The sequence below is a fragment of the Rattus rattus genome, chromosome 9 (genome assembly GCF_011064425.1).
Source record: "Rattus rattus isolate New Zealand chromosome 9, Rrattus_CSIRO_v1, whole genome shotgun sequence".
In the NCBI taxonomy this organism is placed as follows: Eukaryota; Metazoa; Chordata; class Mammalia; order Rodentia; family Muridae; genus Rattus; species Rattus rattus.
In genome coordinates this window covers 56,220,213-56,247,270 of record NC_046162.1, presented here as the reverse complement: position 1 = coordinate 56,247,270, position 27,058 = coordinate 56,220,213, and the positions used below count along the sequence as shown (strand labels likewise).

Sequence of the window (27,058 nt, the reverse complement as noted above, 5' to 3'; positions counted from 1 at the left end):
GGATTTCTCTATGCGTGAGCTGTCCTGGAACTCAATGTACAGTAACCTGTACTGGATTATGCAGAGATCCCCCTGCCTCTAGAGTGCTAGGCTTAAAGGTGTGCAAATGACAGCCTGGCAAGTGTGAGGGCTGAAAAATTCATGAAGCAGGCAGGCAGGTGTGGCACAGGGCAGTGTGGCGCACACCTTTAGTCGCGGCACTCTAGCGGCAGAGGCAGGTGGATCTCTGAGTTCCAGGCCAGCCTGGTCTACAGAGCAAAGTTCCATGACAGCCAAGGCTGCACAGAGAAATCTGTCTCAAAAAAAACCCTAAAGGGGTTGGGGATTTAGCTCAGTCCTAGCAAGCGCAAGGCCCTGGGTTCGGTCCCCAGCTCCAAAAAAACAAAACAAAACAAAACAAAAAACAAAAAAACAAAAACAAAAACAAAACCTAAAAAATAAAAAACAAAACAAAACAAAACAAAAAACCCAACAACAACAACGGAATAAAACTGTGAAGCAGAGGATGGTGGCTCACATCTATGATCCTAACACTCAGGGGGCAGAGAATCACCTCAGGCTCAGGGGCTGCATGAGCTCCTGTCTTAAGAAAAACAAAAACAAAAAAGTAGTTAAGGATAAGAAACAGTAATATTGCTTTAATGCACAAAGGACGCATTCCTCAACTCAAAAGGGAAACTCTCAACTCAAAATAGCAAGCTGGTCAGGAACTCACTGACGTTTTGGAGTCTTCATTTTGAACTCTTCAGAGTAGCCCTAAACTGTCAGGTGTCTAAGGTATTAATTTCAATGGTAGAGACTTTTACAGTAGTACTGAACTGGAAACCACCATAAATTAATCTTTTTGGCCTCTCTACTTTAGAGGAATACAACGCCTCACATAGGCAGTTTTTATCATTATGCCTTACCCCACCACCACCACCAATAAGTTACAAATGGGAACTCGTGTAACCAATTACCCTCATTTTCTCCACTTCCCACTGCAACATCGTATTTAAAGTCTGAATTTAAATTTCCTTCACAGCTCTCCTGCCTTAATCTTTCTTTATAACTTTAACTATTTTCTCCTGTACTCTTAAAATATAACAAAGACTATACAGAAGTTTCATCCCTAAGTGAGACTTTCACCCCAAGCCCATAAACTTTTGTTTCAAAGTCATCTTTTAAAGGGAGCTGAAGGGAAACACTGAGTGTTAAAAATACAACAAGAGAGAGGAGACAGAAAACTAGCAAGTGAGATGGACACTGAGCCCGGAGCCAACACAGGTCAGCCTGAGCCTCTGCCAGAAAGGGCTAGGTAACATTTTCTCTTGTTGTGTAAGTTTGTCTCTCCGTCTACCAATGAATCCTCCTGCACATTTGTACTTCACCAGTTGTTACAGTATTTCCCAAAGGAATCCCTTTCTCAGTTCGTGAATTCTCTTTTTAAGAGCTTTCTGACTATCTCGGGTTCAATTCCAAGACTACAAAACTCCTTCTCCAGAGGGCAAACTTAAGACGAAAAAAAAAAAAAGGAATGGATTCTCCGAAGGCTCTAAGACCTTCCTCGCATCCTCTGAACAGATATCTAAGTTCCCAATAAACAATGAACCACAAAAATATAGACTAAACGGGGAAGAGGAAGTATTAGAACAATATCCAAACAGCACGAAAACCCCACAGTCGCCTCTATCGTCCCAGTTTACCACCCCCAACTTCCTACTTCCACCGAGGACTCATCGATTCCCGCACGGGTGTAGATAAACGATTCACGAAGGCAGCAGGCGCTGGCCAGTCGGGGACCGGGTGCTTTCACTGCGAGGTGGAAGGAGGCTAGCCAAGGGCTGGGCAAAGAATGGGAAGCTGGGTGTTATGGGGGAGGGGGGATTTAGGGCGCCAAGGCTAATCCCGGCCAGGGCCCGCGGGTGGAAGGGGCAGCAGGCGAACCTCCCGGAAGGCGAGGCAAGCCGGTGCGCGGGGCTTGCGGGTCGCGAGCAGGGGAGGACGCCGGCGGCCCCGCTGAGGGCGGGTGGCGGGCCGCACAAGGGAGGCGGCTCCGGTAGGGCGACTGTTTGGGGTGCGAGAACTGGCCTTCGCCGCCGCCCGAGACCCCTCCGAGCTCACACCTCAAACCTGCTCTTGGTCACTCCGTTCACGTCCCTCCTCATGAGGCCAGCGGGTGCGGCCCGGGCAGGGCGCTGCGGCGTGCGGAGTGCAAAGACAGGGGCCAGGGCAGGCCCCGGAGTTCCGGGAGCGGGAGGCGGCGGCGGTAAGGCGAGGCTCGCCCGCCCGACGCGGAGGAGACACCGCTCGAGTCCCGCGGGGGCCTCCACCACCGCCCGCGGCGTCCGCGGCCGCGACGACTGCCAGTCGCTAGCTCGGTCCTCTCCAAAGCCTCAACTTCAACCCAAAACAAAAACACTCCCCACCTGCCAGCAACGCCGCTCCTCATTGGGCAGAGCCGCCCGGGCCTCGGAACGCCGGGGGAGGGGAGGAGCGCTCCGCGGCGGCGGCGCGAGCCCACCCCTCCCCCACCCGGCGCAACCCCGGACGGTGAGCCCGCGAGCGGCCGGAACGTGGGGTGACCGTGCGCGAGCCCACTAGGACAAGGAGAGACAGGGAAGTGCCCAAGTGCGCGCCTGCTTGCGTGCGTGTGTGTGTGTGTGTGTGTGTGTGTGTGTGTGTGTGTGTGTGTGTATGTGTGTGTGTGTGTACAGGGCACGGTGCGCTGTGGGGCGGGTGCGAGTGCGCGCGTGCTCGCGGACCGGCGAGAATTGCAGAGCAGGGACCGCACATCACCGGATCCCCTCCAGCACTGCGAGAACTCAATGGCACGTACCGACCCACGCGGAACCTGAGCTTTCAGCCTAGGGTCCCCTGCCCTGATCTAGTCACTTCCCAGGCGGCCTGAGCTGGCACCCACATCTTTCTGGCCTCCCAACTCCCGTCCTCTATCACTCACTGTCGCCTTGAACCCAAAGTGCAGCAGGCGGTCCCTGCTCGGAGCCATTTTCCTCCTCTTTCTAGACGTCTCTAGGTTGGGGCAGTGCTGCCGCTGGCGCCGTAGGTGCTGCCGCCGCCTCCCCCGCCCCGATGAATTGCATTACGGGGTGCTGCAGGGAGACCTGGGGGCTCGCTGCGGGGCGGATGGCTCTCACTGCCTGGCTCCAGAAGACAGAAGCAGGTTGCGCTAAGTGGAGGACCTAGCGCGAGCTCTGCACAGGAACGGGCAGCCCGGCTACACCTCGGGGTCAGGGCGTGCAATGCCCCGGCCCAGTACCCATTCCTTGGGCCGGGGGAGGGGCTGGCGTCGATCCGGTGGGGGCGGGCAAGGCACAAGAGCCATTGGCTTCCCCGCCCCTCCGGCCGGTTGCGCCCAATGGGCTGTAGTGGCTGCCCATGCTCCAATCAGAGAGCTGGTTGGTGAGAGCCTCAGCCTGACGCCATTTCGGCGGGAGAAACAAGCATGTAGGAGCGAGTAGGCGGGGGCGTTTGCCCGTAGGAAACTATGACTTTCATTGGCTTATGCTTAATAGAGAAGCTAGTCTGCCATCTTTATGTCAACTCTAGCCTTCAAGACTCCTAAAATTTGTGACCTCTTTCCCATGAATTATGAAACAATCGATTGAAATAGCTCCTTCAAAGAGAAACATTACAAAATGTACCAAACCTGAAACATTAAAAACTATTATAAATCCCAGCCGTCCTGATTAGACTGCAATACCGCTTACATTTGTATACTCAAAGCAGTTACAAGTTTATCCTCAGCCCCTTTATAGTTAGTTTTAATTAGAATCCGAAAGATGAACGTTAAAGAGCAAAAGTTGTGAATCTTAAAAAAAGTATTTTATCACTTATTGTCCCTAAAATTTTCCTGTTTTATTTTTTATTTTTCTGTTTTGAGACTGTTTAGGTAGCCTGTTCTGGTTGTCTCGAACTCAGAGATCCACCTGCCTCTGCCTCCATTAAAGGCATTTGTCATGTCTGACAGAATTTCCTTTTTTCCCCTGAAACAAACTAGGGGGGGGGGGACGACCACCTCAGTTATTGGGCCCACAAAAACCTAGGTCCATAACTGGCATTCTCTTCAAGTCGCACAAGCTTTTAAGCATTTACTTCAGCCAGTGAGAAAACATCAAACGTTAGTGGCATCCAAAAGTTATTACTTCCAGCGAGAATTACGATGAATTTGTAACTGCAAGTTGGGAAAAGTGAGAAAAGATGGCAAGACAGAAACAAGTCAGATATGGGAAAACAAAAACATCTGGTCTCATTGGTCAACCAACTGTGCTGTGGGCCCATTTAGAATAGTGCTCAGTGAAGCTATTGGTTTATAATTCATTTGGATTTTTTTGAGAGGCTTAACAAATGGAAATATTCAAAGAATGACATTGTATGGTGATATAATCCCACCCTGTAAAGCAGAGTAAGGACTGCTTGAGGTCAGGATCATACTGGGCTAGCTAGGGACATTGTCCCAAAGATACAAATCACAAACCATAACCCCAGCAGTTTATAGGTTATAAAGCCTATAACCCCAGCAGTTAGAAAGAAAATGCAGGAAGAGAGAGTTCATGGTCAGCTTCAGTTACACAGAAGTTAATGGTCTGGCTGGGCTACATGAAACCTAAGCTCAAAAAACAGGCCAACCTGGTCTTCACAGTGAGCCCTGGGCTAGCCAGGGCAGCATAGTGAGAATCTGTCTTAAAAACAAGCAAACAAACAAAATAATAACAAAACACACACACGAAGGCACATTTCTTTTTATCAAAGAAATTTATTTGTATGTAAAGAAACAGTTTTATTTTTGTGTTCTTTTGGGGGAAAATCCCACAGATTTTGTCCACTTTCAAAAAAATGAAAAAAAAATATTTACAGAACAGCCATACACACAGAAAATCAAATTAGAAATGCCTTTAAGAAAACACTCTTCCCACTGCTCCTGATGTACATTTTTAAACTCAAATTTTAAATCTCAACCCTATAATTGAACATTTTCCCAACCTAGTTTCTACCATAATACTTCCTGTCCCTCAAAACTTAACTCCAAACAAATAATTGGAGGACAGGGCTAAAGGTAAAATAGAACACAAGATTACCCAGGGATTGTTTTTTTTCTATACTGACATCTGCTGTGACCAATGAGGACACTGTGTGTGACTCACTGGCTCTGCTGAAAATTCATGATATATTGCTGTTACAGATTGTCAGGCCTCCACCTGACAAAAGGAAAATCCAATTCAAGAGTTATCAACCTCAAGCTGGCTTTGGCAATTACATTAGGTCCCCTTCCTCACCTCGGAAACACTTGTTTTAAGATACAATGAAATATTCTTGTACATCAGAGCAGATTTTGTCCAAAGACCCTTAACATGAAGCCCAAAGACAGAAGAATCAGGTCAAACTAACAATACATTAAAGTCCAGCAGCAGCACATAGGTAGAAGTTGACTTCATATCCTTGCCGTCTTTTCAAACAGGAGAATGAGTACACCTGGATGGGAGGGAGGTGTCCCAGGCTTGGTTTACTCTGCCTCTTCTCCTCCACCCTGTGGAGAAATGCAGTGCTCCCTGGTTCCCAGGCAGGGTGAAGCAGTTTAGCCCCGGCTCCCTGTTAAGCAAGTTCAGATGCTGGGTCATTGTGTGGGGTGTGCCCATCAGCAATTCAGGGGCTTATCCTTCATCCAGATCCTAACTCGGGATTCTTTGATCTGGGATGAAGACAGAAAGAGAGAAAAGCTTCCCAGTTTACTCATTTTGGTATTTGTTGACTCTGCTTGGTGGGCCTTAGCCCCTTATACTATGCAGTACATTTCCCCATGAGATTGTCCCCACCCAGAACAAAATGAAACCCCATATGACTTTAACTTTCCTGCAGAAACTAAGAGGATAGGATTCAGAACCAGGTGGCAAATTTCTGAGAAATCCAACCTGGCTTTATCTAAGACACCGCACGGCTACTGTGTCAGCAGCACCAGAGAAAGCACTCCACTACACCCTGCCCGTGTCCTCGGTACTGTCACCCAAGACACCAGGCTCCGATAGGGGAACAGATAACTTTTCTTGCTCCACTTTCCAATATTTTGTTTCCTGTTTATTGCCTTGGGACACAGAAATGGCAGAGTTGTTGAGAACCAGAAAAGGAAGAATGTCAAAAAACAAAGAAAGAAAAAGGAAGAGTCAGGAACCACAGTAGATTTTCCAGTCTATGCTGGCTGGCTCCAGCCTGCAGAGTGTTGGATGTAGAAGCGTCCATATCTGATGAAGTCACTCCACTTATAACACACACAAACATCAATCACCTGGCTTTTTTTTTTTTTTTCGTTTTGTAATCCAGAAGAGTTGTGCTGGGGATCATGCCCCGCCCCGCTGACACAGATCCTGAACAGAATCATCAGGAATGGCACAGTGCAGGTGGCGAAATCAAAGTAAGGCCGCGGATTTTTGAGAGGACCCTCCAAATACTGAGAAACTTCTGTTGCACTCAAAACGGTCTCCTGTGTTCCTGTACTTATGAGAAGGTCTTCCTTTGATGTCCCTCAGAATCCAGACTCAGACCTGTTTCTCCAAAAAGGTCCAATTGTGTGCTACACGGTAGCAAGGGTTATCTTCGTGCTCACTTAGCATTCCAGGCCCTAATCACTTCAAGTGAGCTTGAAATTGTTTTAAGTGAACTATGGCTGCATTTTTTTTTAAAAACTGTTTATCTGGGGAGCATACAGTGGAGTGATTTACGTCTGAACTCCTCCTCCTGGTGTTGAAGAGAAACAAAGAGTCCAGCTCTTAGGAATGGCATCAGCTCTCCTGCAAACAAAATGCTGGGATGTAGACGTTTGGCACATTGTGGAACTAGGAGAACTAATAATTCTATACTGGTTTTTATACAATAGGGTATAGATTCTGAAAATATATGTATACCCCCAAAAGCCACCCTTCCTTTTTAATTAAAGAAGATAAATCTTTTATCTGCATAGGGAGGTAACTCACTCCTAATATTCCTATGGTGTCTGAACCCTGTGAAAAACCTCCAAAGATAATAGTTTTGGTTTTTCTATTTAACTCCAAAGACAGGCTGTGATTAGCTCTGTGGGCTTGGTGCTGCAGCATCAACACGAGCCGCAAGCTTCCCCCCACCAGACAAGCCTTGCTGCCTGCCTACTGTTCTGAACCATAACCTTCATAGATTTAGGAACAAACATTGCATAAAAACAAACATCAAGGATTAAAATATTACAAATAAATAGCTAAAATAATTTTCCCTCCCCCAATCACTCCTAAGAAACAGACACCAAACATTGCTTTAAGTGTCCAGAACTGCCAAGTCCCTTCCTTGCCCATGCTTCCACTGGACACCTCCCAAAGGTGAACAACCTTCATGCGAACGCATCAAGGAATGTATTGCTTTTTCATTTTCTGCCCAGCCCTTCAAATACATGCACTAAAATGACTTTAAAGCATGTCCTGAAAATGGAAAAAGGGAGAAAAATATATATGAATATTTCCCACAACAGTTTCCCACCCCTCCCTCTCTACACCCTTTCCCACCACCCCCTCTCCCTTTCTTAAGCAAGTATTTTATTCATTGCTTTCTGGCAAAGAGATAGGACTTGTTCATGAGCAACCAGCGGCATGGTTTCCTAGCAGGGTTTAGATATGTGTATAAATGCACCCAGCCTGATGCAGACGCCATGCCTGTAGGATTCTCAACCACAGATCGGCCTGTCTGACTCACCCCTCGTGTTGGTTTACATGTATCGTTAATTTCGCCTCTGGATATGTCTGTTTAGAAAGTAAGGTTAATTGCCAATCAGAGCCACATCCATAAGATCATCATCTTCCTCCCCAATCATAAAGTCAGGGCTGAGCCTGGAAGGCCTGTCTGCAGATAAGATAGGGTTATTGGTCATAGATGAAGTCTGATCTGAAGAAATGGGGGATTTAGACCAATTCTCTGGCTTGATGCTGTGAGATTTTTTCTTGTCTCTGTCTTTGTCTCTGTCCCGGTCTCTATCTTTGTCTTTTACTTTTTTCTTTTCCTTTTTGTGCTTCTTATGCTTCTCTGTGCTGTATTCTGGGAGTGGCCGGACACCATCATCTGAGCTGGGGCTGTTCTGGTAGGATCTCTCTGCTATGGAGGAGCCTGACTCACTTTCACTGTCCACATTCTGAGGTGTATATGCTGGCGACTTACTGTGGCTGGGAGAACCCCGTTCATGCTTTGGAGTGGAACCACTGATCAATGGAGAGCCATAGTTTTTTGAAGAGGCGATCTGTGGCCTGAGCCCTTCTCCACCACTTTCTCCAGGTTTCTGTAGAGTCACTTTGGCTTTGATGCTCGGGGAGCCTCCATCGTGCTTGCTGATAATAATTTTTGCCACACCCGTGCTTCCCACATTTTTTGACTCTGAAGTCTTCTTAGAGGAATCAACTGATCCTCCAGAAGTAGAAACCTTTGATTTGTCTTTATCGCTTTTCTCACGTTTGCTCTGGAATTCTCCTCCTGACATGTTATGTTTGGAGGACATCGGATGGTTAGAGGAATTTGTGCTTGCACCCATCTGACTGTCTATTGGATCCTCACCCCCAGGCCCACTGGTAACCACCCCATGCTTCAATTTATCTATGACAGCTGTCAAAGAAGGCTTCTTATTCCTACTGGGAGATTTCCCTTTGGAACTCCCATGTTGATTCTGAGAGGATGACATGGAAGAACCACTTGAGGAAAATGAGGAGGAAGATGGTGTACAAGAATTAGATGCTGGGGGAGTTTTTTGAGACAATGAGCCTGAGGATCCTGACCCTGAAGAAGACTTCATACCAGAGCTTGAACTAGTTCCTGACACATGAGAGCTACCAGAACCTGAACTGATAGGGGACTTGGCTTTAGAGGATGGGGGGGTCCCGGGAACAGGCTTCATTGGAGAGGCAAGCTTATCTGAGCCTCCAGGAGGCCTTGAATGGGAAGGGGATATGTTTGGTTTGCTTATAGAAGGATTCATAAGTGAGGATGGCTTGCCTTGAGGTTTCATCTTGGTGCTGCTAGACCCACTGCTCAGTCCATGTTTGGTAATGGGAGAGGAGCCTGGCTTCCCCCCAGTCTGAGATGAATTTTTGGACTGGCTGGATCCAGAAGACCCTTGGCTAGAATACATACTGCCACTGAGCTTGGCACCTGAGGAGCCTTCTGATTTACTGCTTTTCATCTTGCCTGAGGTGGAAGCAGAAGATAAGGAAGAGGAGGAGGAAGAATGACTGTGGTGGCTTTTGCTGCCAGAGGAAGACACAGAACCACTGCTAGTGTACTGACTGTGAGAGGAAGGCTTGCCCACCATCACTGTTCCTTTAGGAATCTGAATGGTGATCTTGGGAATGGGCGGTGTGGCGACACCGGGGGGCGTCTGAGATCGTCCTGAACTGCCAGGGGATTTGGACCCACCTGTACTGGTGGGTGGGGTGAAAGGTCTGTTAGAACTGTGAGATGGGGATTTTCCCTCCGTGTCTGCCTTCTTTCGCTTTGGAGGCTTATCTTTGCTCTTCCCATCATTGGAAGGTGTGCGGCTGCGCTTGCCTGGCTTGCTGTCTGACCCCGGGCCTGACCCACTGCTAGCACCCATACCGTTGCCTTCCTTCACCCTCTTTTGAGTTTTTTCTTTCCCTAATTCTCCAGTGGTCAGCAGAGGACTCTGACTACCACTGTGGTGCTCCAGAAGGTCTGCTGCACCCAAAGCCTTACCAGCTACTGACAGAATACTGAAGTCAACTGTGTCAGCTTGGCTGCTGCCCTTTAATTTTGACTCCCCATTGTCACCTCCGAGCATTGGCATCCCCAAAGTATTTAGTGCCTGAGATGCAAATCCTTTGAAATCATCATTATCCCCACTCTGACTACTTTCATCAAAATACTCCTCTCCAAAACCACTTTGGCTTTGGCTGTTCAACAAATCAGGATTGAAATCTACTCCATCAGGGAAAAAATGATTGGTAGGAGAATCACTACTGGGGCTCCCAGCAGCATCTGCAATAAGGTCAGCCGGGTCAGTGTATGGATTTTCATTGTTATTAGTCTGAAAGACATCAGAGTCAAAGAGAGCACTCTGAGAATGCCCAGAACTCGAGGAATCTCGAACAGGGGTACCAATGGGTGGGCAGTCATCACTAGTGCTGGGAAGCTTTGAAGCTTCTTCTGCAATGTCTGAAAGAATATCAGTTACATCTGGGCCAATGCTGTCTGAACTGGACAGTCGGCCCATCCTTTGAATACTGGGCTGGGGGTGAGACACTGGCTGTGGGTACGTTGTTGGGGGCGTACTACACTGGCTTGGGGCTGGAGTGATATGAGGTGTATCCAGCGCGTCAGCTGTCATGCTGACATCGAACATAGGGTTCTGTGAGTCGACATCCATTGAAAAGAGCTCCCTCTGAAAATCATCTTCGGTCTGGTGCTTGGGTTTGTCCGGTGGTACTCTTGATGACTTCTTTTTCTTGGTCTTGTTGCTCCCCGAGCACATTTCCATCCGGGGTGATCCGGAAGAGGAGTTCTGCCTTTCTAAAGGGCTGCTTCCATAAAGGGTTGAGAAATCTTGGGCAGGGTTATCTTTAAGAAGGTTCATGAGCATCGGGTGGTTCTTGGTGTTGCCGGCCATCGAAGAGACAGGTGGCGGCGTGTGATGAGGAGGGGTCGGACTCGAGCCAATGGTAGACCCCCCGTTCCCTGTGATTTGCAACAAACTGGTAAGAATTGGGTTCTGAGACACCTTGCTGAAGTCCTCCCCATGGCCCACCGACTCATGCCGATCTTTGATGCTCATGCTCATATTAAACAAGGTGGTAATGGGACCCCCCGGAAAGGTGTTGGTTGGTGTGGTGGTACCGCTCATTGGGTTGCTGCCTGTGGTCATGCCATACCCTGGGCTGCTAGCCGGGGGCAGGTTCTTTTTCACCATGTCTTCGACTGTCTCTGCAATGAGGGACAGTGCTGGCGTGTCAGCCTGTATGGTTTCAGCCTTCCTCCGAATAGCCCTCATCGTCACAGGGATGGACATACATCTGTAAGACAGGAGACAAACCTAAGTTAACACGCATTGGTAATAGTAAAATCACCAACCATTGGAACAAAAGGCTCTACTTTTGCCTGTGAGTGAAATAAGCCTCAGAAGACGGCAGTTAGCATTTTTCACATAAGGCAAGTAATCGTAAGACAAGAATAACTATCAAAGCAAATCCTTGGATATACTGATTCTAGAAAGAAATGTTATCCAACAGGAAATTAACTGCTTATGAAACACACACAAATGCCAAACCAGAGTTCAAAAACAATTTACACTGAACTAAAAGAAAGTCCTCAGGCGTGGGTGGCACAGGAACTGTGAGTTCAAGGCCAGTTTGGACCCTGTCTCAAAAATGGAAAACATGGAAGAGCTTGAGAAGGAAAAGTAATGATAATCCAACTCGGGATGAAAATATCCTCCTTTTGGAGGGGCTCCACATGGTCATAGGTGATAAGTATCAAACCACTAAGACAGACCATGGCAATGGCAAAAGCCACTCTTGTGGAAAGTCCTGTTGCTGGTATGCAGTACAGTACTACTTAACACAGACTACGTCTCACTTCCGGCTAAGTTTAGATTATCAACATACTTCTTTTTAAAGATTTATTTTACTATATATAAGTACCCTGTAGCTGTCTTCAGACGCACCAGAAGAGGCATCAGATCCCATTACAGATGGTTGTGAGCCACCATGTGGTTGCTGGGAATTGAACTCAGGACCTCTGGGAGAGCAGTCAGAGTTCTTAACCACTGAGCCATCTCTCCAGTCCAATCAACATACTTTTAAAAACATTTTGCTTTACTATGTGTGTCAGCCAATTTTATCCTAAGCCAAATAATGATATTTTGAGCCTTGTAACTGTTAAGTGTTTTGTCTTCAAAGTTCACAGTTTTGCTTGAAGCTTAATGAAGCAGTGTTCCAATAACAGTTGATTGTAATCTATTAAAATCTATTTTGAGGGGGTTGGGGATTTAGCTCAGTGGTAGAGCGTTTGCCTAGCAAGCGCAAGGCCCTGGGTTCGGTCCCCAGCTCCAAAAAAAAAAAAAAAATCTATTTTGAGGTTGAGGCTGGGGCTCAGTTACTGCACTACTTGCCTACCATGCACAGAGCCCTGGGCTTCCTCCCCAGCACCAAAGCAGCCAGGTAGTGGCTTATGCCTCTGATCAAAGCGCTCAGGAAGCTAAGGCACAAAGATTGGGAATTCAAGCTCAGTCTTAATTACATTATCAAGGCCAGCTTGGAATACACAAGGCCCTGTCTCAAAACATAAAGAAGGGCCCAGGCCTGCAGAAGCAAAACTGCAGAGTCTCCACGACACAGTCGACAACAGGATATGTGAGGGATCCCAGGGAGGATCCAGGATTGATGGGTGCAGCACAAGCAGAGACCTCAAAGCAGACCTGTGGCTCAGCGCAAGAGCATCTGGAAGGCCAGCTTGTGAGCAGATCCCAGGACACACTGTGACTGACACTGCAGCTTCCAAAAAAGCCCTTTGTTTTATTTTGGGGAGGATGTTGCAGGGACGGAGGGCAGATATGGAGGGACCAGGAGATGAGTGGGATACAGGTGCAGGATATGAAATTCACAAAGAACCAATAAAACTTAAAAAACAAACAAACAAAAAACTTAAGTAAAATCTCTTTGTAAAAATAGGCTGCCAGCCCCCCTCCTTTTGAAAGAAAATTTGAAAATTACATATTAATGTTTCTCGGAAGCTGGCTGGTTTAAATGTTAACTTCCCACACACTGCTATATAACATGGTACATGTGAAAGAGGAGGAAGGTGAAAGAAAAAAATACTAATAATTTAGGCAAGGCATGATGAGGAAGACCAGTCTCTGAGATCAAGGCCCACCTGGGCAAACAGTAAGTTTGGTGGAGACAGCAGAGAGAATGTCTTTGAAAAGGAAGTGCTTTTCCAGCTCCCTGTCACCTTCAATGTGTGACAAGGCTTGAAGTCACCAGCTCCATCCCTACTGCATGAACAGTGATATTCAAGTAACAACACAGTTCACATTTGCTTTGATACTCACAGCATGAGATCAGTAGTAAATTTGAATAAATGGCCACGTTTCCCTAATACTTCCAATTCATGCTAAAAATAACAATATATAGCCAGGCATGAGGATGCACACCTTTAATCCCAGCACTCAGGAGGCAGAGGCAGGCAGATCTGCATTCAAGGGCAGCCTAGCCTATAGAGTTCCAGAACAGCCTGACTTGAAATAGATATAGACAGAGGGACAGACGGACGGACGGACGGATAGAGGCACATTTTATACGAATCTCTTATGAGAAAGGGTCACTACTACCTTTGAACAACTTTGGCAATGAAGTCGTCTGTACAGATCAGTGCATCTGATAGCCCCTTGTAGAGTTTACAGCTCACATGTGTTGAGTCTTGCACGTCCATCACCACTGAAAGACAAAATGTAGAAGTGATCATTGAGATACATACAGGTTCTCAATCCTTCAAGAAAGATACACCCCAAGAGAGATGTTCGCCTCCCACACAACTCACCACACACAAGGGAGTCATTCACAGGGTGCTGAAAAGATACACTGAATCGAGATTCTGAAAGAGGACACACTTCAAATTGGAGGAGCCCAGGAGAATCTAAAGAACGAGGAAAAAGATCATAACCATATTTAAGACATTAAAAAACCAATGTCTTTATATATACAGTGACATAGCCAGCTGACCACCGGGCATACACAAGGTACACCAACATACAGGCAGGCAAAGAATGTATATAAAATGATTAAAACATGAAAAACTGAACAACAACAGAATTGGTAAACATCCTACACTGAGAGTCAATTCTGAAACCAAAACTGGCCAAGAGTTTTGTTTCATTTTGTAACTTAGGACACAGTCTTGTGTAGCTCAGGCTACTCTTGAATTCATAATCTATCTGAGCCTCTCTAACACCGAGACTCCAAGCATTCACGGCCCTGCTCAGCTCACGCCTTCTCTCTCTCTCTCTCTCTCTCTCTCTCTCTCTCTCTCTCTCTCTCTCTCTCTTTTAACGATTTATTCATTTATTATGTATACAGCCTGAATATATGCCTGTACGCCAGAAGAGGGAATCAGAGGGAATCAGATCCCATTACAGATGATTGTGAGTCACCATATGGTTGCTGGGAATTGAACTCAGGACCTCTGGAAGAGCAGTCAGTGCTCTTAACCACTGAGCCATCTCTCCAGCCCCCTGCCCAGCTCTCAATTAGTGTTTTCATTCCATTCGACAAGTAGTCATCCAGTACTATTACCATAAAACTTCGTTAGATTGCTTTGGTTGGTTTCTGAGACAGGTTTCCCCATGCAGCCCTGGCCGGCCCAAACTCACTATGTCCTATCTGCCTCTACCTCTCTGCCTCTCTCTGCCTCTCCTCTCTGCCTCTCTGCCTCTCCTCTCTGCCTCTCTGCCTCTCCTCTCTGCCTCTCTGCCTCTACCTCTCTGCCTCTCTCTGCCTCTCCCTCTGCCTCTCTGCCTCTCCTCTCTGCCTCTCTCCTCTCTGCCTGCCTCGCCTCTCCCTCCTCTGCCTCTCTGCCTCTGCCTCTGCCTCTCTGCGCCTCTGCCTCTCTGCCTGTGCCTCTGCCTCTGTCTCTCTAACTCTCTGCCTCTGCCTCTCTGTCTCTCTGCCTCTGCTTCTGCCTCTGCCTCTGCCTCTGCCTCCGCCTCCTAGTGCTGGTATTCAGTCATGCACAACATTAGCTTGAATAAAAACTACTTTTTTTTTGTTTGTTTTTCTAGGCAAGGTTTCTCAATGTAGCCCTGTCTATCCTGGAAATCATTCTGTAGACCAGGCTGGACTCAGTATCATAGAGCTTCACCTGCCTCTTCCACCAAGTACTAGGATTTCTGTGAGGGTCGGACCAGCCTGGTCTACATAGCAAGTTCTGCTCGACCAAGGATACACAGTAAGACCCTGTCACAAGAAACCAAACAAATAAAACACAAGCATACACTGAGACCAGATATATATATATATATATATATATACACATACATATACATGCATTCCAGATTCATTTTGGATATTGTTTTAGACATGCTTTACTTGGTTTTTTGTTTTGTTTTGCAGAGCAAACTAAACAACTAAACCAACGGCCTCACCAGTGGTAGGCAAGAACTGTACCTACATGCTACAACTTTAACCTGTTTATTTTCAGACAGGGTCTCTCTGTGTAGCTCAGAGTTCTACCTACCTCTGCCTCCAAATACTGAGAGTAAAAGCATGCATGACCACACCAGATTCCACACTAGGCAATATGGTTCCTTTTGATTTTTATTTTTGTTGTTGTTTAAATTTGGCAATCTACCAAACATTCTAGTTGCACAGGCATAAACACCCACACATACATCATACACATAGGGTTTTTTTTCCCCTTCTAATTCTCATGAGTACACTGTAGCTGTCTTGAGCCACATCAGTTCCTATTACAGATGGTTATGAGCCACCACATAGTTGCTGGGAATTAAGAACTCAGGACCTCTGGAAGAGCAGTCAGTGCTTTTAACCACTGAGCCATCTCTTGATATAACTTTAAAAAGATTTTTAAGGGGTTGAGGATTTAGCTCAGTGGTAGAGCGCTTGCCTAGCAAGCCCCAAGGCCCTGGGTTCGGTCGGTCCCCAGCTCTGAAAAAAAAAAAAAAAAAAAAAAAGACAAATATGTAAAAAGATTTTTAAAATTATAGGATGAGGATTTTAAGAGCAGCTTTATCTGAATACTCAGTTCAAGGGTATCTGAGTGCCTATCTCAAAACAAGTATTTCTAAAGCAGTTCTGTGGATTTACATCAGTTTCCTGTTGCCTGAAACTTCCACTGATAGATCTCTAAAACTAAATAACCATCACTAGAATGCTATGTGACCAAGATTAAAAAGTAACCTATCAACCCTAGGAGCCAAAATTTGCATTAAAGTTTCAAGTAGTCAACTATGTTTAAAGTAAAAAAAAAGTATCTTTTAGAATCTAGACAGAAAAAGAAAGGGTCATAGGTTTTAGACTTTTAAAGTTATACGACCAAATTCTATAAAGAATGGGGTGGGGTGGGATATTATTTTAAGGACTAAATCTACCACACATAACAACCTAACTTTATTATTTAGAAAACATCTAGGGGGCTGGAGAGATGGCTCAGTGGTTAAGAGCACTGACTGCTCTCCCAGAGGTCCTGAGTTCAATTCTCAGCAACCACATGGTGGCTCACAACCATCTGTAATGAGATCTGATGCCCTCTTCTGGTGTGTCTGAAGACAGCTACAGTACACTCACATACATAAAATAAATAAATAAATCTTTAAAAAAAAAGAAAGAAAGAAAGCATCTAGCTCAGTGCATTAAGGTGGAAAAGTAAAGACACATTCCCCAGTTATGGTTCTATTCAGAAGGAGTGAACAGGAATGGGAGTGTAGACCATAATGCTAACATATGAGGGCGGAAGCAGAAGGGTCGCCTCAGTTTCAAGACTAGTCTGTGAAACACTGAATTCAAGGCTAGCCTGGCCTAGAAAATGAGCTCATCTAAAGAATAAAAACAAATCAGTAGGAACTATTAAATCTCACAGACAGGTATTTATCAGAAGTTTCAGGCAAGAAGAAACAATGTAAATCCAGAGAACTGCTTTACACACATACACACAACGGCTTTTACTCTAAATACCAATTGTAACAAATTAGTTCCATCAAAGTAATTTGTGGTGACTAATCTAAATTCCCAATTGTGATTGTTTAGTTTACAGTGACATTATAATTCTTTTGATCTGAGTTTTGAACCAAACACCTGAAGTCTTTAAAGCTATGGGTATTTCAATGAACTAGCAAATTCAAGAGCCATTGAAGAAGTCAGCATCAATCTTCCAGTAAGTTTATCAAAAGGAAAGAGAGTACCTTCTTTTAAAATAGTTCTTTTAACACAGCTTCCAATTAGGGTGTTATAGGCCACTTGGTGTCTGATCATATTCAAGATAAGAGGAACTCGGCCAGGGTGCTGGAAGGTGATTTTGCTGACCAGTGTTCCCTGCAGGCTTTGGCCATCAGGAAGAGGAGCATCTTTATTGAGAAAATAGCAGTGCTGCTGACCTGGAAGAGCCTAGGCAAAGAGAGCAATGGAAATGAATGGTATTTACTTAGCAGTGCACCAAGTCAAAACTATCCTGGAGTAGGCAGAAGGAATACCAAAGTATGGGATGTAGTAAACTTCACATATCCACAAGACCTCTTGCAACTTATGTTATGAATGCCAACTAGTTATTTATTTAGCTAAAAGATTCCTGTATATAAATGTACTATTCAGGTGGATTCCTAATTTAGCTAAAATAAAAACCACATTAGAAATTTATACTAGCAGTTTCTAAAGAATTACAAAGCTGTTTCTTAAAACGTCTGTATAATGATACTATAGCTAGAACTAGAGAGCCTTGATGCTGTATAAGCTAAGCATTCATATCAAATTCAAGTCCACAGGGAGTCGGGGCCTTTCATAATTTATATACACAGCATTTGTCCTCCCCCTGTAGTTAAGGGTTCTTGCTGTAGCACTCAATGGGCTAGGGATGAAGAGATGGCTCAGCAGTTAAGGGCCCATGCTGCTCTTTCAGACAACTTAGATTTGGCTCCCAGCACCCATCCATCCACAGGACAGTTCAGTCTCTAATTCCAATTTCAGGAGAATCTGACAACCTCTTCTGGCTTTCATGTGGGCACAAATGCAAGGAAAACACTCATATACATAAAGATAGTAAATTAAAAGGAACAATTTTTCACTTTATTACAGGATCTTGGGGATGGAGAGATGGCTCAGTGGTTAAGAACACTGACTGTTCTTCCAGAGGGACTGAGTTCAATTCCCAGCAACCACATGGTAACTAATAACCATCTCTGATTTGATTTGATGCCCTCTACTAGTGTGTCTGAAGACAGGGACAGTGTACTCATATACATAAAATAAATAAATCTTTAAAAAAAAGGGGGGGGGCTCACTGTTCACACTTGGCCTAAGAAACAATTTTCCTCCCACTCTGAGAAAGCTTTCTGGGGTGGTTTAAATGTGCATGCCTCAGGGAGTAGCACAATCAGGAGGTGTGGCCTTGTTGGAAGAGTGTCACCGTGAGGGTGGGCTGTGAGAGCCTCCTCCTAGCTCCCAGGAAACGCCTGCTCCTAGTTCTTTGGAGGAAGATGGAGAACTCTCAGGTCTAGACGCTGCCGTGCTTCCCACCGTGATGATGATGGACCACACCTCTGAACCTGTGATCCAGCCCCAATTAAAGGTCCTTTATAAGAGTCGCCTTGGTCATGGTGTCTTCACAGCAATAAAATCCTAACTAAGAGCTTTTCTCTATAGCCTTGGCTGGCCTTGAACTCACAGATATCCACCTGCCTCTGCCTCATAAGTGCAGGGATAAAGGTGTGGCACCATGCCCTCAAAAAAATAAAAATAAAAATCTTTTTTTTTTTTTTAAGATTTATTTATTATATATAAGTACACTGTAGCTGTCTTAGTTCACACCAGAAGAGGACATCAGATCCCATTACAGAGGGTTGTGAGTCACCATGTGGTTGCTGGGAATTGAACTCAGGACCTCTGGAATAGCAGTCAGTGCTCTTAACCACTGAGCCATCTCTCCAGCCCCCCAAAATAAAAATCTTAATATTTTTCAACCTTCTAAAAGTTCAAGACAGCATTAAAAGATTTTCAATTCTGATACAACATTTTTTCTATTGCTTTTTTGAGAAAAGGTTTTGCTACCCCTAAGTCAAGGAATCCTTAAGCCTCCACTCCCCATATGCCGTGTTCCAGCAGTCCTGGCTTCCTCTGTAAACACTTCTCACCATGCCTATAGTCACAGCAACCTAGAGGACGTTTAAGATCGCCCTCTGCTAGGTTCAATGCCAGCCTGGGTTACAAGAACCTGTCTAGAAAGAAGAGGGTAAGAAAGAATGCTCCTTGCTTAACAGCCACTTGCTGCTCTTCCAAAGGACCTAGGTTCAGTTCCCAGCATCCACATGGCCACTCACAGACGTCCTAACTTAGGTATCTTCTTACTTCTTTGACACCAGGCATGCAGGTTATGCATACACTTAATCAAATATAAGCAAAACACTGATGCACATAAATTGATATAGACAGAAATGTAGGTTGCTTCTGAACTCAAAACTCATTCTCTTTTGCTTTAATCTGTTTAAGATGACTTTTTTTTGCCCAACTGAAAATTAAGCCATCTAAAAGAAAGCCATCAACCTGACTAATGCTGTAAAGAACATTGTTGCAAACCCACAGGGCCTACTTACAGCGTAAAATCGCATGTTGTGATTCAAAGGTAAAGGGTCAGGATCCTTTGACAGCTCAAACTGAGTGATGAGTTCATAGAGGGGCAGGTAAGTAGGTGGAGTCTCAAACAACGGGATTCCTGAAAATATAAGGACTATTTATAATGGTCACATTATTTTTTTAAAAAGATTTATTTATTTCATGTATACGAGTACACTGTTGCTGTCTTCAGTCACATCAGAAGGGGACATTGGATCTGGATCTCATTACAGATGGTTGGGATCCACCACGTGGTTGCTGGGAATTGAACCCAGGACCTCTGGAAGAGAAGTCAGTGCTCTTAACCGCTGAGCCATCTCTCCAGACAGCTCCACTGTTCTCTCTTGCACTTTCCATGCCTTCACCCACATCCAAAAGTTCTCACAGAGCACTAGTACTACCTACTAGTACTGTCCTAACACCTGTACTCAGTAGCACGTCTTTGAGGCCTAAGGACTGTAAGCTGTTTAAGATAATCTAATGTTTTCCACTCTCACTTTAACAGGTTTTATCTTTTTTTTTTTTTTGGTTCTTTTTTTCGGAGCTGGGGACCAAACCCAGGGCCTTGCGCTTCCTAGGCAAGCGCTCTACCACTGAGCTAAATCCCCAACCCCAACCCCAACAAGTTTTATCTTAACAGGTAAACCTTCCTTTATTACAGGCTGGCAAACATTTTAAAAAACAGAGCTTACCTGTGCAATTTTGCAGTTTCTGAACAAATGCTTTAGATACTGGGATTGGCTGGGGAAATTTCAAGAAGAAACACGCAGGAAGATCAACACTGTTGGCACTAGTGACTGCAGAGAAAGAAGGGGTCCTTCAAAGAAAGAAGAGGGGGAAATTTTCTATTTTGAAAACTATGAACACTTTTATTCAGACATGTATATATTACACAAACCCACAAAGTCTATCAAAAGCTTACTTTTCTACTATCCTCAACGCAATTTCAAAATATATTACCTTGTTAATTGTGAAGTACTTAATTAAGAATGTACAGTGGGGCTCACGGTCCAAATATCTGTGTGCAGGTATTTGTAGTCCTGGGTTCAAAAACCAGCACAAAACTCCAACTCATTTATTCAGAGCAAAGACTATGGTCTATAGGGGATACTGGCATAGCTTGGTGTTTAATGATGCTATCTGGTATTCTAAAAGACCTGTATTCAATCCCCAGCACCCACGAGGCAGCTCATACCATCATTAGCCCCAGAGGATCTAATGGCCTCTTCCAGCCTCTGAGGGCACCAGGTACAAAGATGGTGCAAAGAACAATATGCAGGCGATACGCGCGCGCGCGTGTGCACACACACACACACACAGAATAAAAAAATTAAATGATTTAAACACAAATGTGTACAAGTGTGTGTGTCAAGTAGACACACTCCAGTAAAGAACAGGAGTGAAGTCCGTGCACAGACGCAAAGGGCAACATCTAAACATTCCAGGAAGACAAGACAAATAAATATGGCTCACACTGAGCTTGAGGCTGAGAAACAGACTTCGCTACTTTAAAACTGGATCTTACCATTTGTTGTCAGCTGGGTGTGACCCCATAATTAATGGGGCAATTGGGAGTTTGTACATAGCAGAGGTTCCTTCAATTGTCACTGAGGCATTCATTCCCAAAGACCGAGGAACTGGGAATAGAAAAAGAAAAAAAGATTTTCTACCTCATAAGTAGGAAAAAGATCTCAGTACTAAAAAGACAGGAATGCTGGTCCTGTGTGTCCACCCAGCATTCTGCAGAATGAGAAAGAAAAATGGAATTGAGTTAGAGGTCCACCTCAGCTACAAGTTTAGACTCAGTCTCAAAAACAGAACAAAGCACAGGAAAAAACAAAAGCCAGGCATCATGTAAGCAGGGGCTACAGAGTAAATCTGAGGCTGGCCTGAGGAGAAAGCAGCAGCACAACTAACATGCAGAAGAAATCCTTGCAGTATCAGTCACTATGAATTCAGACACTCTAATCCCACAAAATTCACAAATGTTACAAGCCAGGGCTGGAGAGATGGCTCAGCGGGTAAGAGCACTGGCTGCTCTTCCAGAGGTCCTGACTCAATTCCCAGCAACCACAAGGTGGCTCACAACTATCTGTAATGGGATCTGATGCCCTCCTCTGGTGTGTCTGAAGACAGCTACGGTGTGCTCACATAAAATAAATAAATCTTAAAAAAACCCAGATTATATGAAGATTAGAGGGGGAGGCTGGGCATTTGAATTTTTCCAATGCTTTTAACAGATGGGCGAAAGGAGAGTATAGTGGTATATGCTGTAACTCCAGCACCTAGGAGGTGGAGGTCATCCTGTCTCAAAAGACCATCTCCAGCTAGGAACGCTAGTTCATACCTATAGTCTCAGTTCTCGGAAGGCGAAGTGAAATGTATGATCACCACACTCCAAGTCTGACAGCCACTGTGCGTTACATAGTGAGTTCCAGGGCAGCCTAGTTACAAAAAGAGGTCTGCCTCCAAGTACATGAAGCGACAAACTTACCATTCTTTTCATGCAAAGTGATAGGAGAGGCAGTTGTATCATGCAGCAGGTCAGACGGGGAGGCATAGTATTTCATGTTCATTAAATGACCTGTCATAAATGAAAGCTATTAAAAAGAATTCATGGTACCTGTAGTGGAACTCTCCTATAAAGAAACCTTTTCTCAAACTAACAAGAAAAGGCTGGGGATAGATAGTTCAGGGGATTACTTAGAATATGAAAAGCACTAGGTTCAAGTAAATCCATAATACTTCTCAAAAAGTGCACGCACACACACACACACACACACATACACTCCTACACCTACACACACGCACTCTTACACCTACATACACACACTCCTACACCTACACACACGCACACTCCACCCACACACACACACCCACACCCACCCCCCACCCCACCCCCCCCCCACACACACACACACCCCACCCACACACACACACACACCACACACACACCCCACCCACACACCACACACCCCACACACACAACCCACCCATACACACACACACCCCACACCCACACACACCCTACACATACACACACACACCCCTACACCCACACACACATACACCCTACACCCACACACTCTTACACCCACACACACACACACCCTACACCACACACACGCACACCCACCCACACACACACTCTTACACCCACACACACACACACACACACTCTCACCCACACACTACACACACACACACTCTCACACACACCCACACCCACACACACACACACACACACACACACACCCACACACACACCACACCCCCACACACACACACACACACCCCACACACACACACACACACACACCCCTACACCCACACACACACATACACACCCCCACATACACACGCACTCTCACACACACACACACCCACCCACACATACACTCCCACACCTACACACACGCACACTCCACCTACACACACACTCTTACACCTACACACACGCACACTCCACCTACACACACACTCTTACACCTACACACACATACACTCCTACACCTAGACACATACAAGTGCTAGGTGTTGTGGCTCACAATAGCTGGGATGACAAGAGGTCATGCCAGGCTGTGTGATACAATGAGTTCAAGCCCCACTTAAAGACAGCGAGACCCTGATTCCACCTAAAAGGAGAGGGACAAACAGACAGACACACAGAGACACAGACAGTCAGACAGACAGACAGACAGACAGACAGACAGACACACACACACACACACACACACACACACAGACTGGGTAGAAATGCAATTCAGATGATAAGAGTATATGCCTCGCTTGGGGTTGGGGATTTAGCTCAGTGGTAGGGCGGTTGCCTAGCAAGCGCAAAGCCCTGGGTTCGGTCCCCAGCTCCGAAAAAAAGAAAAAAGAAAAAGAAAAAGAAAAAAAAAAAGAGTATATGCCTCGCATACCTGAGGCCCTGGGTTTGAGCTCCAGCACTGCATAAAAGCATAAAACCCATAATCTGGGGCTTGAGAGAAGGCACAACAATTTTACAGCACTGGCCATTCTCTCAGAGGACACAGGTTCAACTCCTAGCACCCATATGGTGGCTCACAACAATCTGTACTTTGAATTCCAGGGAATCCAATGCCCTCCTCTGACCTCTATGGGCACAGCATATATAGACATATCTGTATAGACAAACTACCCATGCACATAAAATAAAATTTAAAACCAAGAGGGCAAAACAACAACAACGACAAAAAACCCCACATGGTAGCACACACCTTTAATCCCACCACTCAGGAAGCAGAGGCAAGCAGATCTTTATGAGTTCAAGGCCAGCCTAGCCTACAAAGTAAGTTCCAGCACAGACAGAAGTATCAAGAAAAAAACAAAAATGAAAAAAAAAAAAATTAAGTTTCTATAAGCTTATACACACACACACACACACACACACACACACACACACACACACACACACACACACACACGTTCTATCGGGCCAATGAAATAACTTATAAGGCAGATAAGAACACTTGCCACCAAGTCTGACAACTTGAGTTCCCAAGGACTTTATGCAAGAGGGACAGAACTGACTCTGACCTCCACATACTTAAAAGAACACACATTCAGAAAGAAGGTAAAAGTAACAAAATATGGGGTTGGGGATTTAGCTCAGTGGTAGAGCGCTTGCCTAGGATGTGCAAGGCCCTGGGTTCGGTCCCCAGCTCCGAAAAAAAGACACCCCCCCCCAAAAAAAAAGTAACAAAATATAAAAACAAAGAGTTGTGTAAATGTGCAAAGTCCTGTCCTAAAAAAACTTATGAAATATGACAAAAGATCACTGATTCTGGGAACAACAATATATTTCACCTAAATAAAAAAGGGAAAGTATTAATATCTTAGAAGTCATTAAAAACTACTGGTAACTTTCTTATTGAGCTTATGTCTTCACAAGCTCAAGGCAAAATTGAAAGTGATATACCCAGGGCTGGAGGGATAGCTAAGTGGTTAAGCCTTCCAGAGGTCCTGAGTCCAGTCCCCAGCAACCACATGGTGGCTCACAACCATCTGTAATGGGACCCGATGCCCTCTTCTGGCCTGCAGCTGTACCTGCAGATAAAGCACTCATCAATCTTACCAAAAAAAAAAAAAAGAAAAAGGCTGAGAGACAGCCCAGAGGTTAAGAGCATTCGGTGCCCTCTTCTGGTGTGTCTGACTGAAGACAGCCACAGTGTACTCACAAACAGAAAGGGGGTGGGGGAGTGCTAAACCCTCAGGGCTGGGCAGGTAGCCCAGTGGTGAACACCTGGCCTAGCATGCACAGACCTCTGGTTGATTCCCAGCACTGCAAAGGAACAAAAAGGAAATGTGGGTGCTGGACAGATGGCCCTGTGGTAAGCGTGTGGCTGTGCAAGCACAAGCAGCTAAGAAGCCAACCTCACTGCAGAACCGCCTTGGGCAGGGACAGGAAGATAACTAAATGCTGCTTTCTCATTCCTGGTCCAGGATCCCCAAGGAGCCCTGCCCAAGGTCCTACGGCAGAACGGTAGAGTAGGCTGCCTGTCCTACTCTGGCCTCCGCACACGCATACACACCACGCTCGCATCCATATTAAAATAAAACACTGGCCCTTAAACTAAATCGATCCATTTTCTAAAAAACAAAAACAAAAACAAAAAACAAGATAGGACTCAAGAGAGGATAACATACCCCCGCTCCGTGGAGTGAGATAGCCAACACTTCCGTGAAGAATCTTATCCAAGGCAGTAGCATTAGTTGCCTTCCTACAAGACAAATGATCTATGTGTGATTGAATTTAGCAACTGACAGTTTCACTCAACCGTCTGATACTGACCGAAGCTCATCAAAGTTTTATAATACTACCAAAATTACTCTAACTTGTAATTGTACATATAAGATGTGCTTTTCACCTTCAGTGAACAGGGCTATTTTCCAGGAACCATGACTATATAATGTAGTAAAAAGTCCGACTAAGCCAGGTATGTACATTCACATAATTCTGTAACTGCAGGGGTGACACTGCTGCATGTCACATGTCAGCCGAACTGGTTGTCCTAGACACTCTCAATGTCAAATGAGAACTGGATAACTGTCAGATAATCAATTCAGCTGAGAATATTTCAGATATAGTCTAGAATAACAACCAACAACTCATCAATAACTGAACTATCTCAATAATCAGTGAGTTTCTGAGTTTTTATACTTAGACAATAGAATGTAATAATCATTTTGAAAAAACAGCAAATAGTGAATGTGTATAAAACAGGCTTAATGTAGATATGTACTACATAGTTATATGCAAAGATATGTAATCACATATACTGTCGTACACATATAAGTGAAAAATTAAGACATTACACACCGCCCAGAGGAAAAACTCAGAGAGTCATAGGATGGTCCCATCAGCCAGTCTTACCAGTACATAATTGCCATTTTAGAAAGGTCCTGTTCTAAGGACTGGAGAGCCAGATACATCTTAGTCTTCAGTTTGCTAGAGAGTGGATGAGAGGAGAACAGTTAAACAGTGGACACATAAGCACACACCAGCACAGTCCCAGGCCAGGCATGCACACACGTTTAATCCTGAAGCAGAGGCAAGGGGATCTCTCTGAGGTCAGGCTAGCCTACTCTACTGAGCATGTCTAGTCCAGTCAAGGTTACTCTGTGAGACCCTGTCTCAAAACCATAATAACAAGAAAACCAAAAAGACTGACTCAAAGGTTAGAACCAACTAAACGGTTTTGTTTTTTTAAGAGATTTATTTATTATTTAAGTACACAGTCTCTGTCTTCAGACACACCAGAGGAGAGCATCGGACCCCATTACAGATGGTTGTGAGCCATCATGTGGTTGCTGGGAATTGAACTCAGGACCTCTGGTAGAGCAGTTGATTCTCCCAACCACTGAGCCATCTCTCCAGCCACAACTAAACTGTTTTAACTCTTAAAAAAAAAAAAAAATTAAAAAAACCCACAAGTCTAACAACTGTAATCCTAGCACTCAGGAGGAAGCAGACAGAACACCATGAGTCGGAGCTGGGCTACTGTGTGTAGCACTCCAGGACAGCTACAATTACACAGCCAGATCTCATTATAAAGGTGAAATAAATAATACAAACTATGAAAGCTGGACATCATGGCAGGGGGTAATCTTATCAAGTGGGATAAAGAAGAAACTGAGGAATTCAAGGCCAGGGCCATCCTCAACTGCATGTTGAGATCAAGCCTGGGCTACTATACATTTTTTTCAAAAAACAAAAGACTACCAGAGCTTATGTTTATTTTGCTTCAAAAGGGTCAAGCAGTTTAACAGAATCTCAGCTAGGTCCATACACTGAAATCAACACTGAATATATTTCAACAACTGTATTCTATCTTCTCAAATTTTAAGTCATTAAAAGCAGATATGTTTTTCAGATAAATACCTTAGGAGATAGGAGATAGGAAAGTTAAAAATAAAGTACTTTAGGGACTAGAGAGACGACTTAGTGGCTTAGTACTGACTGCTCTCCAAGAGAACTCAGGTTCAATTCCCAGCACCTACACAGTAGCTCCAGTTCTAAGAGATCTGGCCTACTCTGACCTCCACAGGTACAGATCTGATATACAGACACACATGTAGTTAAAACAAACCACTACTACCCCCTAAAAACAATAAACCAACAACAAAAAAGCTAAGACTAACAAAATCCCGAAACCAATAAAAACACCATATATGTAAAATAAAAAATTTTA

General features: G+C 44.9%; 2 protein-coding genes across 6 annotated transcripts in view; both read right to left on the bottom strand.

Annotated features, from left to right (window-relative positions):
* The window catches only part of Fbxl20 (F-box and leucine rich repeat protein 20), a 57,578-nt gene extending 54,299 nt beyond the window's left edge, over nucleotides 1-3,279 (bottom strand). The window contains 2 exon segments of the mRNA XM_032911756.1: nucleotides 2,942-3,004; nucleotides 3,006-3,279. Of these exon segments, the coding sequence (XP_032767647.1) occupies nucleotides 2,942-3,004; nucleotides 3,006-3,083 (141 nt within the window). The 5' untranslated portion in view covers nucleotides 3,084-3,279.
* Nucleotides 3,280-4,736: 1,457 nt separating this feature from the next.
* Nucleotides 4,737-27,058, bottom strand: part of Med1 (mediator complex subunit 1) — a 42,180-nt gene continuing 19,858 nt past the window's right edge. For 3 of the 5 annotated variants that reach the window (XM_032911870.1, XM_032911869.1, XM_032911871.1), the window contains 10 exons: nucleotides 25,741-25,815; nucleotides 25,014-25,087; nucleotides 21,838-21,927; nucleotides 20,869-20,980; nucleotides 20,036-20,160; nucleotides 19,325-19,443; nucleotides 16,925-17,126; nucleotides 13,549-13,644; nucleotides 13,340-13,445; nucleotides 4,737-11,024 (listed from right to left, as the gene is read on the bottom strand). In XM_032911870.1, coding sequence (XP_032767761.1) covers nucleotides 7,775-11,024; nucleotides 13,340-13,445; nucleotides 13,549-13,644; nucleotides 16,925-17,126; nucleotides 19,325-19,443; nucleotides 20,036-20,160; nucleotides 20,869-20,980; nucleotides 21,838-21,927; nucleotides 25,014-25,087; nucleotides 25,741-25,815 — 4,249 coding nt within the window. In that variant the 3' untranslated portion in view covers nucleotides 4,737-7,774. The remainder of the gene's footprint in view (nucleotides 11,025-13,339; nucleotides 13,446-13,548; nucleotides 13,645-16,924; nucleotides 17,127-19,324; nucleotides 19,444-20,035; nucleotides 20,161-20,868; nucleotides 20,981-21,837; nucleotides 21,928-25,013; nucleotides 25,088-25,740; nucleotides 25,816-27,058) is intronic. The other 2 variants (XM_032911874.1, XM_032911872.1) reach the window with 2 other exon arrangements.